Below are 15,537 nucleotides of genomic sequence, written 5' to 3' on the forward strand. Positions count from 1 at the left end.
TTCTTAGGGGTGCTCCAATACACTTCTTGTGAACATATTTTCCAACCCGTAAGTGTGCTCTTTTCTCTGAATGGATAGAGAACACGAGAATCAGTCTAAAGTCACATTTTCTGGAAGCAAATGCTGTGGCCTGTAGTCATATACAGCCACAACTAGTGACCAGGACACCAGATGACAAATTCAAGGCCACTGAGATTCATTAGTACAGACTACAGTCTTGAATGGCATCAAACAGAACATGTGTTGGAGGGCTGGTCCAGAATCTGCACCCTCTCATTGTGTTGCCAATGTTTTAAAAAAGTGCTCCCACAAAGTTACTCTCCACCACCGCTCCCCACTTCATGCAATGACAAAACACTCATGTAGGTGGAATATTTGTTTTCAGAAAGGGAGAGCTGGGGATCTAGCCATTTGTTTGCCTATTTAAAGTATAAGTAAAGGAGGCAACAGGATGTAATAAATATGCTTCTATTAAGCTCACCTACTAACAAACACTTTGATGCTGACAGAGTACACATATTACTACACTCACTATGTTCAACATGTATAAAGATGTTTTGGGTGTGGGTACCAGCTGCTGGGGTTAGCCTTGTCGATTTTTAAGATAGTCATAGGACAGGTGGATTACAAAAGAGAAAACAGATCATTTACATTTAAGCCTAGACACTTTTGGTGGGGGAAGGGAAGACCAATGTCTTCCTTTAGCAAAGGAAGCAAAAATGGTCCAAGCATCTTTCAGTGTAAAATATCAAGTTAAAGAAGCATCAGTAGAGCCAAGCCCTGTCACCCAGTTGTGCTCACACATTCACCTACAAAAGGCAGCACTCCACTGCAGCTAAGTAATAGAAAGGTAGTTGCTATGTTATCAAAGCCCCAGATTAAACTGTTTTCATTATCTAGGATTTCATCCTCTTCTAAAACAGGGATATGTTTAGATATACATACTAGATGTTGCCACAGCTATTGGCGGGAAGAGACCACCTACACAAGGTTTGTGAACTAGTTTGCAATTTAGATAGTTGCTGGGTAGGATGAATTGTGTCTCTTGAAAACCCACAAGTTTCTTCACGAATCAAAACCTTTCACAGCATGCTCTTCCAGTGAGAAGTTAGGCACTCAGTCAAGTCTGCACTGCAGGCCCTCTTCCTAGCTAAATTCCTGCGGTTGAGTAGAAGACTCCTTTTTGAGGGGGGGGAGGGGGGGAAGGGGGAGCGGTACATGATGAGACATTACTGGTTCTTGAACGAGAGACCAGCCAACTAGATGTACACACAGCTCCTCCATGAGGGTGTGTACACAGGTGAACAATGAGATGCTCATGAGTCAGAGCAACAGCTTTATAGTGTAAAAGAACCACTCCAGGAGGAACATGGAAATTGAGGGGTCTCCTCCCTTTCAGTAAGACACTTTAGTGTCTGCCTTTACCTAAGCAAGCCCCATTGTCTAAATCCAACAGTGAAACTGGCATGTTTTGTAAGAGCATGTTCAGCTCTGAAGTCTGAGTAGCAGCATGGGAGATACAAGGCCCTGTTCGTCCCTGCCGTAAGCAGAGTCAGAAGCCTGCATACCCCAACCTTCATTGGATATGAAGGCCAGTTTTCCAACAGCACTGACACTCATTGTGAAGCATAGTATTCCTACGCAATTAGAAAAGTTGAACTCTGCAAAAGCAGTGCTGAGTGGCAGCACCGACTGCAAACTGAAAAGACGGAAGCAACATGGGTTTTAAGTTTGACTATTTAGGCTGTCGTACAACTCTTCAGCTTCCTAAAACAAAAGTAATCTTCAACAAAGCTCTTTGGTAACTGTTTTAATTGTTAATACAAAATAATGCTTCCACACTAAGACTTCATTGAGCTCCACAGATGGGACGAATTGCTAACAAAACCAAAACACATGTTTAGAGAGGGGAACATCACGTTATTTGGTCTCCTGAGATCTATGCACAAGCAGAAAGCAACATGGGAGTTTCTGTAATAGAATAGCATCCCTCACTACAGAGAAAAAAAAATTTGAAGATGTCATCTTTCATTTATGAGAGATTTTGGAACATGTGAAATATTAAAGGGTAATATCTCCACAGCCTTAGTTTAAGAGAACAGTACGCATCTCTTTATGGAGCCTAACGCTATGGCAGTAATTTTTTTGATGTGGAAGGATTATTTTGTGAGCATTACAGAAAGCTTGATAGAACTAAGACCATTAAAGGGGAAGAAGAGCAAGGGAGGGATAAATATTTGGAACTAAGTGTTAAGAACAGACTGAAAGCTACTCACAGCTGGAGACCAGGGGGATAAGTTGGCTGGATTTGGTCCTTAAAAAACCATAATGAGAATCAGGGGGAAAAAATTACCCTTAGGCGGGCTTGTGAAGATATTTTATGTTTAATACATCTGAAAAGAATGCATATACAAAGAACTTAGACATGAAAAAGCATTGGTTCAACATTAATGAGTCTACAAGAATTAGGAATTGGGAAGATGGAAAGGATTCCCTATGGATTAAAAAATTGAATCTGCAAGCCAAAATATCATTTTGGTAAAATCCCTATTAACACTGGAGTCTAAAGATCTCGTATATGATCCTTATTAGACTATCATCATCTTACAGGCTTTAGGGTTACTTACATGCACAATGCAGATAAAGGGGATTACCTTAACTGGTCCCTATGGTGCTACACCAAACACTAGACATCCTTCCCCTACAGTTCTTTCCTACTCAAGCAGGTCTATCTTTCCATCCCTCCAAAAAGGATCCTGAACTGTTCTGTAGGATATGCGCCCACCAGCACCACTTCCCCAACTCACCTTAATACACCCCAGGCTCTTTAGAAGTGTCCTAGCAACACCATACTGGTAATTTGTAAACCTACCCTTACGAAACAATTCAGTGATTGATAGGAGTATGTTTGTTTCTTTCTTTCTTTTTGTTAAAAACCAACTATCAGTTAGGTGTGATTAAAAAGGTGTAGTTATTTTTTCATATTTGGATGAAAGCCTGTAATGTCAAGTTTGAGAAAAACCAACCTCATTCTGCCAACCCTCAATAACTGGCAAACTAATTTTCTTAAATACAAGTTGATGATGCATCTATAGAGAAAGGAATAATTCGACTCCCATTTCAAAGGTTTCATAACTTAAAAGGGCAGGGTAGGAATTTCTGACCTGCTCAGAGGAAAGTGAGGGGGAGAAGTACAAGGCAACTTTTAGAGAATGAGCACCAGCTTGGGACATCTTGGTTTCTGACTCAGTTTTGAAGTCTAAAATATGCTCACACCCAGGCTGCCTGCTGACTACAGAATACAGCCCCAGAAATTCAATGGATCTGAGTCTTGCCAGCTTGGTACAAGGGACAAGGCTTCAGTAAGACAGCCTAGAATTAGTCTGTTACAGAGAAAGTCATCACAAGCATGCCTGGATTTTAAACAAAAATTAGAAACAGTAAACAAAATAAAAAACTAGTACTGATCAGAATTTTCTGATATACATAATTACTCAAAATTAACTAGTCTTTAACTGAATCGGGAAGGGCACTGGGAATGAACACTAACATTCTCAACTCACACAGGGAGAATGTGGGGGAGATGGGAGTGCAGGGCATTTGTCATTATTGCAAAAACAAATTTTAAAATTTGTATCTTTAGTTTGATTTAAACATTGCTTTTAGTATGACATCAAACATCAGCTTTGCAGAGGGGCTGTGGAGGGACGCTCATAGCAGCACACACCTGCGACTCTTCTTCGGCTCCGGAGGCTCCAGGGCAGCCAATATCGCCTCGTCAAATACATTCTTTAGGCCTTTCTGAAAAGGGGCAAAGAGAGAAAGGGGCGGTCTCATTTTCTGGGTCATGATAAAAAACAAAAAACCCAAGACAGAATTAAACCCCAATAATGGTGAATAAAGTACTGAGATTTACAATTTCCAGAAATTCATTTAGCTTAACTTGGCTTTGTCCAAGTTGTGTTGCTGTACTTAGCAGTTCTTTAGCAGAATATCTGATATTCAGAATAGTACAGTGGTCCTTTGAAAACATTTTCTGCAGACCAGTGTATTTCATAAGAAGCAAAACAAGTACTGAAGTAATTGCCTCAATCAATGGGTGTTTTATGAATAGTTTGCTGGTAACCAATTTCACATGCTAATGACAAAGCAGAAAGTATTGCATTCAGATGAATCAGCTGGATCTAGAACAGAGTAGGAATGATTCAAGAACATAGTGCAATGATACCTGTGTTATACAAGAGGCAAGCATGCAAAGATGCATCACAGTCTGGTATTTTTCGATCAAGCTTCTGTCCCCCACACCAAATGTTTAGCAGCAGCCATGTGGAATTCAGAAGCTGTGCATTGTATCAGTAACAGAATTCAAGTGGGAAAGCTACAAAATGGGAACTACACCTTGTATAAACGTTAAATTGAAGCCAGTGAGTGCAAATAGGAATAAAGCTTCATCAGTCATTTATACAAACAACTGCAATTTTTAATTTCAAAATTTAAGGTAACTACAATTGAAGTTTTTCCCCTTAAGACAAAAATCAGAAGCATGAAATTAAAAGGCAAACTTTACATGTTACATTAACAAGCTTTAAGAATCAATCATTAAAATGAAGAGGTCTACTGGTGTTAGTGAAAGCAAGAATTTAACATCTTTGTAAAGCAGTAGCAGATACATTGATATTTCCTTCCCCAAGGACTGACATACTCCACTACAGCACAAACAGCCAAAGCAATAGCAACAGAAAGTCTCACTGCACAAAGGAGAACCAGAAAATCCTTCACATTACACCATTACTTGCAGGTCACTTTCATGTATGTTTATCATGCAAATACAGTTAACAATAGACTCATAAGTAGAAAATGAAGTGTGCATTTTTTCCAGTTGGAGCTCAGGAAGATTAAGCATCATGTCTTTATTCCTTCTTCAATAGGGTTTTTTAAATGGCACACCCAAGCCCTTTTCCCAACAACCTAAATTGTAAAGCTATCCACATCTGGCAACCCAAACAGAAGAGAGTTAGGGGAGTCCAGCTCATGTTCCACAGTCGTAAGTATTTTACTAAGGAACTGTATATGTTGTTTTCAGTCCAAAAGCTAATACAGAGGTTGCTCTAAGATGTTAAGCAGAGACACAGAAGCTTTCAATCAGGATGGTTTTATTCATTGTTAGCCAAGTTTCTACAGTAGTGGGACAGAAGAAGCAGCAGCAAGAGGGGAAGGAGAAAACAGTTTAGAATATACAGCACTTCCTTTTGGGCTGAGTTTCCGGAGGCTCGAGGGCAGCTAGGATAGCCTCATCAAACACATTCTTCAGACCTCTCTACAAGACAGAGGGGAGGAGAAAAAACAGCAGCCAGGTTAGAGGATTAGAGAAAAACAAGCAGATAAAGAGCATTCAGGATAAATTGAGCTGAATTCACAGATGCAGCAAGCAGATTTACTTTGTTGCAACAAAGTAGATCTTGGAGAAAATAACTCTCACCATTTAGATGATCAGGAGATCAAATTAACAAGACAGAAGTGTATAGAAAGCCAACAACTGGATGAAACATACACCCATAAGGACAAAAGGACAAACAAGATATTGGTATCTTAATCTTCATTTCTACGTATCTGAACTATTAGAATGACTATTTCCAATGAATTTTTCATACAAAACAACTGACACAAAAGTACCTTGTCCCATGTGGCTGTGAGGGAAGGTCAGGTACATATTTATCTCACGTGAACAGGAAAGGTGAGCATTTTAGGTGTGTGGAGTTTTATCTGTGCAAGTGACTCCCACTTGTTGCAGAGCAGTTAGTTTAAAGTTGTACCTTCAAATTACTGGATTGCTGTGTGAATTCAGCCCCCAAATAACCGAAGAGCTATTCAGTTGGGCGTGGGCATGTTCGCACCGGGCATGGAAGCAGGACTTCTGCCTAGTAAATCACTCTTCCAATGTAAGTGCTCAGTCATTTAACACATAGGCAATGCCTTACCAGTGCTATTATTCTGATATTTAGAGAGCCAACTACAGAAATGGTATATTCCAATAAGTCAGTCATGTTACTAAAGCAAGCATCATAACCACTGAAGTTAATGGAAGACAGAAAAATGGTGTTAGAACTAGAATGCTTCTATGACACTATGGGATCCAACACCAAGCAAGCAGTCACAAGTTATAAGAGGTCTGAGGGGTTACACACCTGAGCACAAAGCATGCATTAGCTCTACAGAAAAAGGAATCAACACATTCTCACTACTATCCAATTCTAAGAAGTTACATGTGGGCACCAGAAAAGAAACCTTGCTCAGTTTATACGAACTGGACTTGCCTAAATCTATCGTTGAGTGACCTGCAGAAATTCAGACAGAGGTTTACAAGATAAGAAACAAAGGAAAACAAAAAGGGAAAACTCATTCCACGGAGACTGTGCGTAGGGAGGAAATTCAGTCACCCAAGCTGAAAAGCATTTCTCCCCCACTGATTTGATTGGGACAAATTTGAATAGTGGTTTTAGGGAAAACTTTAGTGTAGGTTTTTAGAAGGGCACATGTGGGAATATATCTAGTTGTGCTTTAAAGCTCACACAGGGCACGAACTCGGGGAGCCATAAATAATAGAGGACTGGTCACTGATTCAAAGTGATCTAGATCATTTCATCAAATGGGCACAAGCAAACATCATACGTTTTAATATGGGCAAATGTATGCACCTAGAACAAAGAATGTAGGCCCTACTCACAGGATGGGGGACTCTAATCTGGTCAGCAGTGACTCTGAAAAAGGATTTGAGGGTCATGGAGGATAATCAGCCAAACATGAGCTCCCAGTGTGATTGTGTCCAAAAGAGCTAATGCGACCCTAGGATGCATGAACAGGGGTATCTTGGGTAGGAGTAGAGAGGTTATTTTACTTCTGTATTTGGCATTGGTGCGACTGCTGGCTGGAATCCTGTGTCCAGTTCTGGTGCCCACAGTTCAAGAAAGATGTTGATAAATTGGAGAGGGTTCAGAGAAGAGCCACAAAAAGATTAGAAAATATGCCTTACAATGATAGACTCAAGGAGCTCAATCTAGTTAGTTTAACAAAGAGAAAGCTATGGGGCAACTTGATTACAGTCTGCAAGAACCTACTTGGGGAGCACCAAATATGTAATAATGGGCTCTTCAATCTAGCAGAGAAAGACCTTAGTCTCTATGAAAGGAGACATTTTCCTTTTGGAAAAAAAAAATCACCACTAGCTGAAAATTTTTAAGCCTATTGTTGTTACAGGTAACACATAAGATTGTTGCAACTAAAAGATAACTGGAAAAAAAACCTCTCTCCTCTAGATTTTATAGATCTGTCAAACATTTTGCATAAAATCATTTTCATATCTTACAGAAAGGAAGCATTTCTCTTTTTATTTCTGTGCGTCTTTCAAAAGCACCAACCATAGGAGAGAGGAGGAAAACAAATTGAAGGAAAGTAATTGTAAAACCACAAGGGCAGATACAGTACTATTTTGAAAATAGATTTCAAATCGAGGGGTTCTCTGACATGGAAAAAAAGGGAGTCCATTAAGAGCCGTGTTTTAAATCCTTATTCAAAACATGACAAACTGAATATGGCTGAGTCAAAATAGTCAGTTAACAACGCTGAAGTCTGACTTAGCAGGGAGAGAGGAAGGAGGAGACCAGTGTGAAAAATGTTTTTCCAAACCTCTCCATGGTCTAGGGCAAACAGTCTTTCAGTGCTCAATAAATCTAGGACAGTTTAAAGATCAGGCTGCAAAAGTGATATAATGAAGAGGCAACAGAACCAAAAGCAGGTGAAGTAGCCTCTTCATAATCACTAACACCTACTTTTCAAGGCAGGCTTTAAACAAAAATTATAGGCTTTTCAGCAACGTATCCCTGTAGTATCCAAGCAGCTCACAACCCTCTTGTGCTGTAGGAAAATATCCACTTTTTACGGATGGATTGAGGCAATGATTTACCAAAGGAAGTCTATCGGCAGAGCTAGGAACTGTCTTGTAAAGTGCCTTAACCACAAGATGACCCTTCCTCTCAAGTCAGAAGAAACTCATGAATTGAACCTGGAACTCTTATATAACAAATTTTGCTACTGACTCTCCAATGCTATACACAACAGACTCATCAAGCAAACACCAGATGTGCACCGGATAGGTGCATGTTTATTTTCACAACAAAGTCCCAGAACTTATCTGCCTATGATTCACTAATACTTTGATGGACACACTGGAGCTTGAAACTTATTTTTCCCCTCGAAAGACTAAATCCCCTCTATCAAGCATTGTGGCTGTCTGCCACATGGAAGCAACTCCACTAGGTTTCCCAATCAGTGGTCTGTCATTAGCCTTGATACACTGCCAGCAGTGGAGAAGCACTTTACACACAGAATCCATTGCAAAGGGAAACCAACAAGGAATATATAATTCTAGTCAATTTCTCTGATGCCAGATTTGGTGAGTTTCCCTTGAAGGAAGACTAATCCTGGCCAGGGGAAGTCAAATTCCTTCTGCATTTAGCTTATACACAATAGATCAGCAAGTGAAAGCTAACAAGGAATTTTAGCTTCCCTCTGCAGACTTCCCATGTGTAAATTTTTGTTCAATGGCTGTTGCTGACTTAGTTAATGAAAAAAACAGAACAAAAAAAGTAAAAAAGATAGAGTAGCAAGTTAAAAAGAATGGAGAGATGGGGAAGAGAGCAGAAAACATTTGTGGACCTGCAATTTTTTCCATTAAGAATTCTTGGGAAAGTTTAGAGGTGCACAACCAAAGTGTATTTTGGTCATACAAGAGACCATGAGTAAACAGTTTGCTTACTCCAGCTAAACAACAGTAATTTTGATAATCAAGGTATTAGAGCACAGGGTATTAATTACATTTAAAAGATATTTACTCATCCCCTTTTCCCAAAGGCCAGGGAAAACCACTAACTATTCTATTTAATATTAAAGGAGTTTACAGTAAGTAAAACAGCAGCAATCCATGGACCAAGAAGCATGGCATGAAAGGCATCTTTATCCATTGATGGGACTGTCACAGCACAATACCACCATCTTGCTCTTATATAGCGCTTCTCATCCATGCATCTCAAAGTACTTTACAAGAAGTCAGTATCATTATCCTTATTTTAATGATAGGGAAAGAAAGGCGCAGAGAAAGGAAATGACTTTCCCATGGTCACCCAGCTGGCCAATGGTAGAGCCAGAAACAGAACTCCCATCTCCCAGGCCAGTGTTCTATGCATTAGCCAATACTGCTTCATTCTAGTCAAGAATTTTAAACTTCACGTTGGACAATAGTAAAATTATCAATGGATCCACTGCATATGCATTTGGGTCTCCCAAGTGTTTGCTCTCACATCTCTAGACAGCATCAAGATGTGCATTAGTAGAATTTTGGAAGAAGAGGTAGCCCTTTCTTATGAAAAAAGGTCCCAGATGATCTCAGACTGAGTTAGCTTCTTACAAACTGAAATATTGTTTCTAGAATATATGGAAAGCAAGAAAAAGCCACAGGAAGTATGGAAATTTCTCCTCCCACAAAATTTTGAGTTTGTAGCTTCTATTTCAATATCTGACAACAATAGAATTGATGGATGTTGAATTTCTGATACTGAATGAATTCTTACTCCAACAATTGTCAGTGCTGTCATGCAATTTAAAATATAACTGATTTTCTCTTGTATCTGCTCAAAGCCAAGAAAATGTAAGTAAAAGTTGAAATTCAAGACACGGATTATCAGGGGAGTTGCCTTTATTTTACTATCATGGGTAAGAAAGTCCCCAGACACAGAGTTCAGCAAGAATGCACTAGAATCTGGTTTACAGCATGTAGACAGTTGTAGCCAGGGTGGACTGATTTAAATCAGCAAGCAGAAAACTGATTTAAATCTTCCAGGGAAACAGTGACTAGGGGTTGTGGTGGATAATCAGCTGAACATGGAACTCCCAATGAGATACTATAGCCAAAAGAGTTAATGCAATTCTGGGATGCATAACCAGGGGAATCTTGAGTAGGAGCACAAAGGTTGTTTTACCTCTATTTGGCGCTGGTGCAACCACTGCTGGAATAATGTGTCCAGTTTTGGTGCCCAAATTCAAGAAGGGCAATGATAAATTGGTGAGAGGTTCAACGAAGTGCCACAAGAATGATTAAAGGATAAGAAAACCTGTCTTATAGTGATTGAGCTCTGAGTCTATTTGCTTAGCTTAACAAAGAGAAGGTTAAAGAGTGGCTTGATGACAGTCTAAGTACCTACCTGGGGAACAAATATTTAATAATGGGTTCTTCGATCTGGCAGAGAAAGGTATAACATGATCCAATGGCTGGAAGTTGAAGCTAGACAAGTAAGGCACAAATTTTTGCCAGTGAGGGTAATTAAAACATTGGAACAATTTACAAAGGGTCAAGGTGGATTCTCCATCACTGAATTTTTAAATAAAAGTTTTATGTTTTTCTTCAAAGATCTGCTCTAGGAATTATTTTAGGGGAATTCTATGACTTGTACTATAAAGAGGTCAGACAAATTGATCATAATGTTCCTTGCTGGCCTTGGAAGCTATGAATAATAAATCTGGGGTTAAGGCAGGATTTACAGAATAAAAGAAATTGAGAAAAGGCTTCATACTCCAGATACTGGGCCAAGGCAATGCATGCAATTGAGAAAAGCACAACATTTTACATCTCATGTCCTTTTATGGTTCCCAAAGCATGCAAGACATGGAAATAAAAAGCCAACTCCCAATTTTTATCTGTCTGTGGGTTCAAGTCAGATTAGTAATATTTTAATGTACGTATTAAAAGCAAGCATGCCAGGATTTTAAATTACTAGGGTCTCTGCAATTATTAAAGAAGCTGACTACTCTCTAGGACCTCCACAGGATTTCCAATTTCTTTGGCCTTAAATCACCATTTGCTTTAAAGTTAAACATGTTGGAGTTTATTGTTTATAAAGAGCTGTCACTGTTTATCTCCATTACTGTGAATGGTGCTCATGACTTAGAATTGCCATTTCATTGTTAGCTGGCATCACATTAGACTTCTGGTGGGAGGCAGAGATAAGAAATGCAGCTCACTATAGTCTGCACAGGAAGGGATGGAGACTTTCAACATTGTTATAAGGTTATTAGCCTTAGGTGGAAAAAAAATGTTAATGTAACCTTCTTTAAAAGGAATAAAACTGGCCTTGGCAAAGTCTCTATTTTCCCCAGTGGTAAACTTCATTGTGTGTCTTAACTCAGAGACAGTCCAGATCACAGCTTCTTATTTAAATGCACTCTATAAATACTTAACGCTACACAGTAGTTCTCCCAACAGAACAAACCAAGGCATGAGATCCCTCCTCGGACCATGCAGTCCCTATCCCCCTCTAACTTACAGTAGGACTGTGCTTACTCAGTATGAAAAAAAATCCTAGCATGCTCTCTCTAATCCCTCATTCCTCAGAGACTTTTTGCTCAGTCAGTTTGCATCCATACCAGCAAAAAAAACGCTCTCACCTTTTAACATGCCCTATGTAGCTGTCCACAGCTGTGAAGGAGAAAAATTGAATAGTGAACACAATCAAGGAGAGATGGTTAGTGGATGGTTCTCACCTGCGTGAGTGCAGAACACTCCACATATTTGACAGCCTTCAGGTCCCGAGCCAGTTTTTCAGCAGTTTCTGGCGTTATGGGCTTCTGCTTGTTCTTTGCAAGTTTCTCAATTGTTGAAGGGTCATCTCTAAGATCAATTTGGGTCCCAACAAGCAGGAAAGGAGTTTTTGGACAGTGGTGAGTAATTTCAGGTACCCACTAAAGGAGACAAAGAATGTATTGTTACTATTTAAGTTCCCGAGGCAATTTCAGATGACATTGCCTAAAGCTCTGCAACAGCTCCGGTTCTGAGTAGAAAGAGATATCTGACCAACCTTTTCTTTCACATTTTCAAATGAAGAGGGAGAGACCACTGAAAAACAAACCAGAAACACATCTGTCTGGGGATAGCTGAGGGGTCGTAATCTGTCATAATCTTCCTGTCCTAGAAAAAGAAAAACAGCAGCATTAGAAGGGGAGCCTTTAAAAGCCTCTCCTAGAGAAGGATTCCCTTTTAGTCAGATTACCAATACAGCCTATAAACATTTGTAAAGAGTTGCATATCCAATTTCTAGTCCAATAAAGACATATTGCTTAACCTTAATGATGAGAGAACCACCACCAACTCCAGCACAAAAGGGCAGAATATATACTTATGTCAAATGTGCTACATGGCAACCAATCAACTATTTATAGGAAGCATGATTTTCAGACCCAGTTCAACATAGCGCATCACCACCACACTCAAAAGCAAATACCCCACCAAACTACCTTAACTCTGACCCTGGAGTGATGGCAAGCACAACATCTGGAAAAAAACCAGATTCCCTATCCATAACTAAGTTTCAAATCATAATTATCTCAAACTCTAGAATACTTTACATTATAGTTTTGCAAATTCTAGCTACAACAGAGTCCACACACACGAGGTGATTAAAATTTGATAACAGCATGCTGGAAGCCATCATACATCTTTGCTCATTAAAAACCTTGTGCCACCAATGCACACTGCTCCCATGTAAAAAACATAAGCAGAGAATGAAGTTACACAAATGACACAAAAAGTGAAGTCAGTGTGGTGAAAAAATATTGTTTTAATATTAGATGCAGATTACAGAATAAAGGCCTTATCAATTAACAATCAAAGGGAAGCAGAGGGGTAGACTATTTGAGAACAGTGCCGTTACAGAAACTACAGATTTAAGGGGGAGTAGTTAGGACTATAAAGGATCCAAATCCTAGGACAGCACCAGCTGAAATGCCTTAAGACGCCCAAAAGAGGGCTCTGGATGAAGATGTGCTCTAAAGGGATGTCACAAGGCTCCTCAAGGCTACAAAGTGGTTTCTCCCTCTGCAGGGCACAATTAACAGTGCCCCTCTGATCAGACTTTGCCCAACTCAATAGTTTGGTACTTAACCTTAAGTGATCAACATCTCTGTCTTTTCTTTTTAGAGAGACCAGGTGGGTGAGGGAATATCTTTTATTGGAACAACCTGTGTTGGTGAGAGACAAGCTTCCAAGCTACAAGGAGCTCTTCCTCAGATCTGGGGAAGGTGCTCAGAGTATCACGGCTAAATACAAGGTCAAACAGAAGGTTTAGCATAAGTAGTTAGCACATATTCTAAGGAATCATTAAAGATGAAGTATCCTGTTAACACCCCTGTAGTCATAGGACAAAAAGGAGGGGTTAATGGGTTAAAGATTGTTGTAATAAGCCATAAATCCAGTGTCTTTATTAAAACCATGATTTTTAGTGTCTAACAAAGTTACTGATTTAAGATCCCAGGCTCATCTTTTAAAAGTGTTGTGCAGGTTTCCTTTGAGGATGAGGACAGAGATCAGATATAGAGAGAATGTTTTGTGAAAAGTGTTCACCCACAGATGATATGGTGTTTTACCTTTTCCTTGTGTAAGTTCATTTGAGGGTGTAGTGATTGTTCTGGGTTCACCCAGAGTTATTATTGGGGCACTAATGAACTGGATAAAGTACACCATATTTCATGTTAGGCATGTGTAGGACGCATGCATCTGGAAATACGTTGGAGGGAGGGGAATTATTGTAGAAATGGAGATCTATCTGCAGATTTTGCATCTGTTGTTCTAGCAGCGTCTGGTGCTGCTTTGAGTTGCTGTGCCCTGGTCTGTGGGGAGCTTGCTTCTGACGATGAATTTGTAGAGTTGGGGGCTATTTGAAGGTCAGAAGAGGGGGTTCAGGGAAGATCTCTTTCAGGACGGGGTCCCCATCAACTGTGTGCTGTAGTTGTTTTATGATATCCCATAAGGGTTCCAAGGAGCCTGGGAACTCAAATTCATAGCTTTTCTAGACACTAAAAATAATGGTCTTAAGCAATAAATCCAGTGTCTTTATTATTATTACTATCTATAACCCACTAACCTCCTTTTTGTCCTAGGACTACAGGGGCGTTAACAGGCCATTTCATCATGCATGGTCCCTTAGAACAATGGCTCTCAACCTTTCCAGATTACTGTACCCCTTTCAGGAGTCTGATTTGTCTTGTATACCCTCAAGTTTCTCCTCACTTAAAAACCACTTGTTTACAAAAATCAGACATAAAAATACAAATATCACAGCACACCATTACTGAAAAATTGCTTACTTTCTTATTTTTACCATAAAAGTATAAAATAAATCAATTGAAATACAAATATTGCACTTACATTTCAGTGTATAGCATATAGAGCGGTATAAACAAGTTATTGTCTGTATGAAATTTTAATAGTACTGACTTTGCTAGTGCTTTTTATGTAACCTAATGTAAAACTAGGCAAATATCTAGAAGAGTTGATGTATCCCCGGAAGACCTCCGCATACCCCTGGTAGAGAATCACTGTAGAACACATGCTATCTGTTCAGCCTCGTATTTAACCGTGACACTAAGTACCTTTCCCAGACCTGAAGAAGAGTTGCGTGTAGCTTGAAAGCTTTTCTCTCTCCCTAACACAAGTTGGTCTTCAACTCAAATACTGAACAATCTAAAGCAGTTAGAGACATGCATGTTTTCCCCTGGCACCCCAACTAATGAACACAAGATGCAGAAGACCCTGACTCCTAACTGTCCCTCAACTTCATTACACACTAGCCAGCACAGTCACAAAACTAATACCTATCCCTTGAACAGGATTAGTTGTAGGCTCTGGCCAGTATTCAGTTCCATACAGTTTTTTTCTTATTGTAATAAGTGTGTCTAGAACTGGTTGGTCGTCTGTCCTGAGGGATTACCCCAAAACAGTGGATGTGGAAATCAGTATTCAAGAGGGATTTCTCCTGTTGTGCAAAATGTGTCCTACTGTTAACCAAGACCAGTATTTAAGCAAGAATCACTTGTACTGTGGATGCAAGGTTTGTACATGCCTCCAGCAGGGTGTAATGAGAGTACTAAAAACTTAAAACATTTCCTGTCGGAGCCCTAAAGGCTGGAGGATCTGAGTTCTCCTGTCAGCTTTCCCAGCCTTGGCTCAGTTGAAAATTTAAAGAATTTAAACAAACAATTAAGTGTGGAAAGGAACTGGTTTCACAGATCTAGAAAGAGGTCACCTGTTTATCACTAGATTGCTGCTTGTCTGTGCTGCAACTGTGAATGCATACTCAGCAAATCTATTCTAACGTGGAACTGCTTGTCATGGACCAAAAAAAAAAAAAAAAAAGTGGTCTCCAAGGCCCACTCAATATTGAATTACTTGAGATTTAACAAGGGCAGGAGTTATACTGGGTTTTGCAACATGGACAAATACGGGCTGCTGTTCGATAACTATTTTCTGTACAATTGACCTAGCTTAGAGTTGAGCTGGTAAACAGCTCCAGTCTGTCCCATTAACAATTCCTCATGACATGCAGTCAAAGACTAGCTGTACAATCTTAAAATATTTATATCATTAATGGCCTGCATCAAAACTTTCCCGTAAACTGATCTAAATAAGAGCATTAATCATTTCCCTTCAGAGTTTCT

General features: G+C 39.6%; 1 protein-coding gene across 3 annotated transcripts in view; it reads right to left on the reverse strand.

The window, feature by feature from the left end:
- Nucleotides 1-2,365: 2,365 nt before the first annotated feature.
- CDC42 (cell division cycle 42) overlaps nt 2,366-15,537 on the reverse strand; it is a 33,484-nt gene continuing 20,312 nt past the window's right edge. For 2 of the 3 annotated variants that reach the window (XM_067566296.1, XM_067566297.1), the window contains exons 4-6: nt 11,904-12,013; nt 11,590-11,787; nt 4,459-5,317 (exon numbers count right to left, since the gene is read on the reverse strand). In XM_067566296.1, coding sequence (XP_067422397.1) covers nt 5,228-5,317; nt 11,590-11,787; nt 11,904-12,013 — 398 coding nt within the window. In that variant the 3' untranslated portion in view covers nt 4,459-5,227. Of the gene's footprint in view, nt 3,802-4,458; nt 5,318-11,589; nt 11,788-11,903; nt 12,014-15,537 lie in introns of those variants that run through there. The other variant, XM_067566298.1, reaches the window with a different exon arrangement.

The sequence above is a fragment of the Emydura macquarii genome, unplaced genomic scaffold (genome assembly GCF_026122565.2).
Source record: "Emydura macquarii macquarii isolate MOO-44397 ecotype Brisbane River unplaced genomic scaffold, CSIRO-AGI_Emac_v2 contig_2768, whole genome shotgun sequence".
Classification (NCBI taxonomy): domain Eukaryota; kingdom Metazoa; phylum Chordata; order Testudines; family Chelidae; genus Emydura; species Emydura macquarii.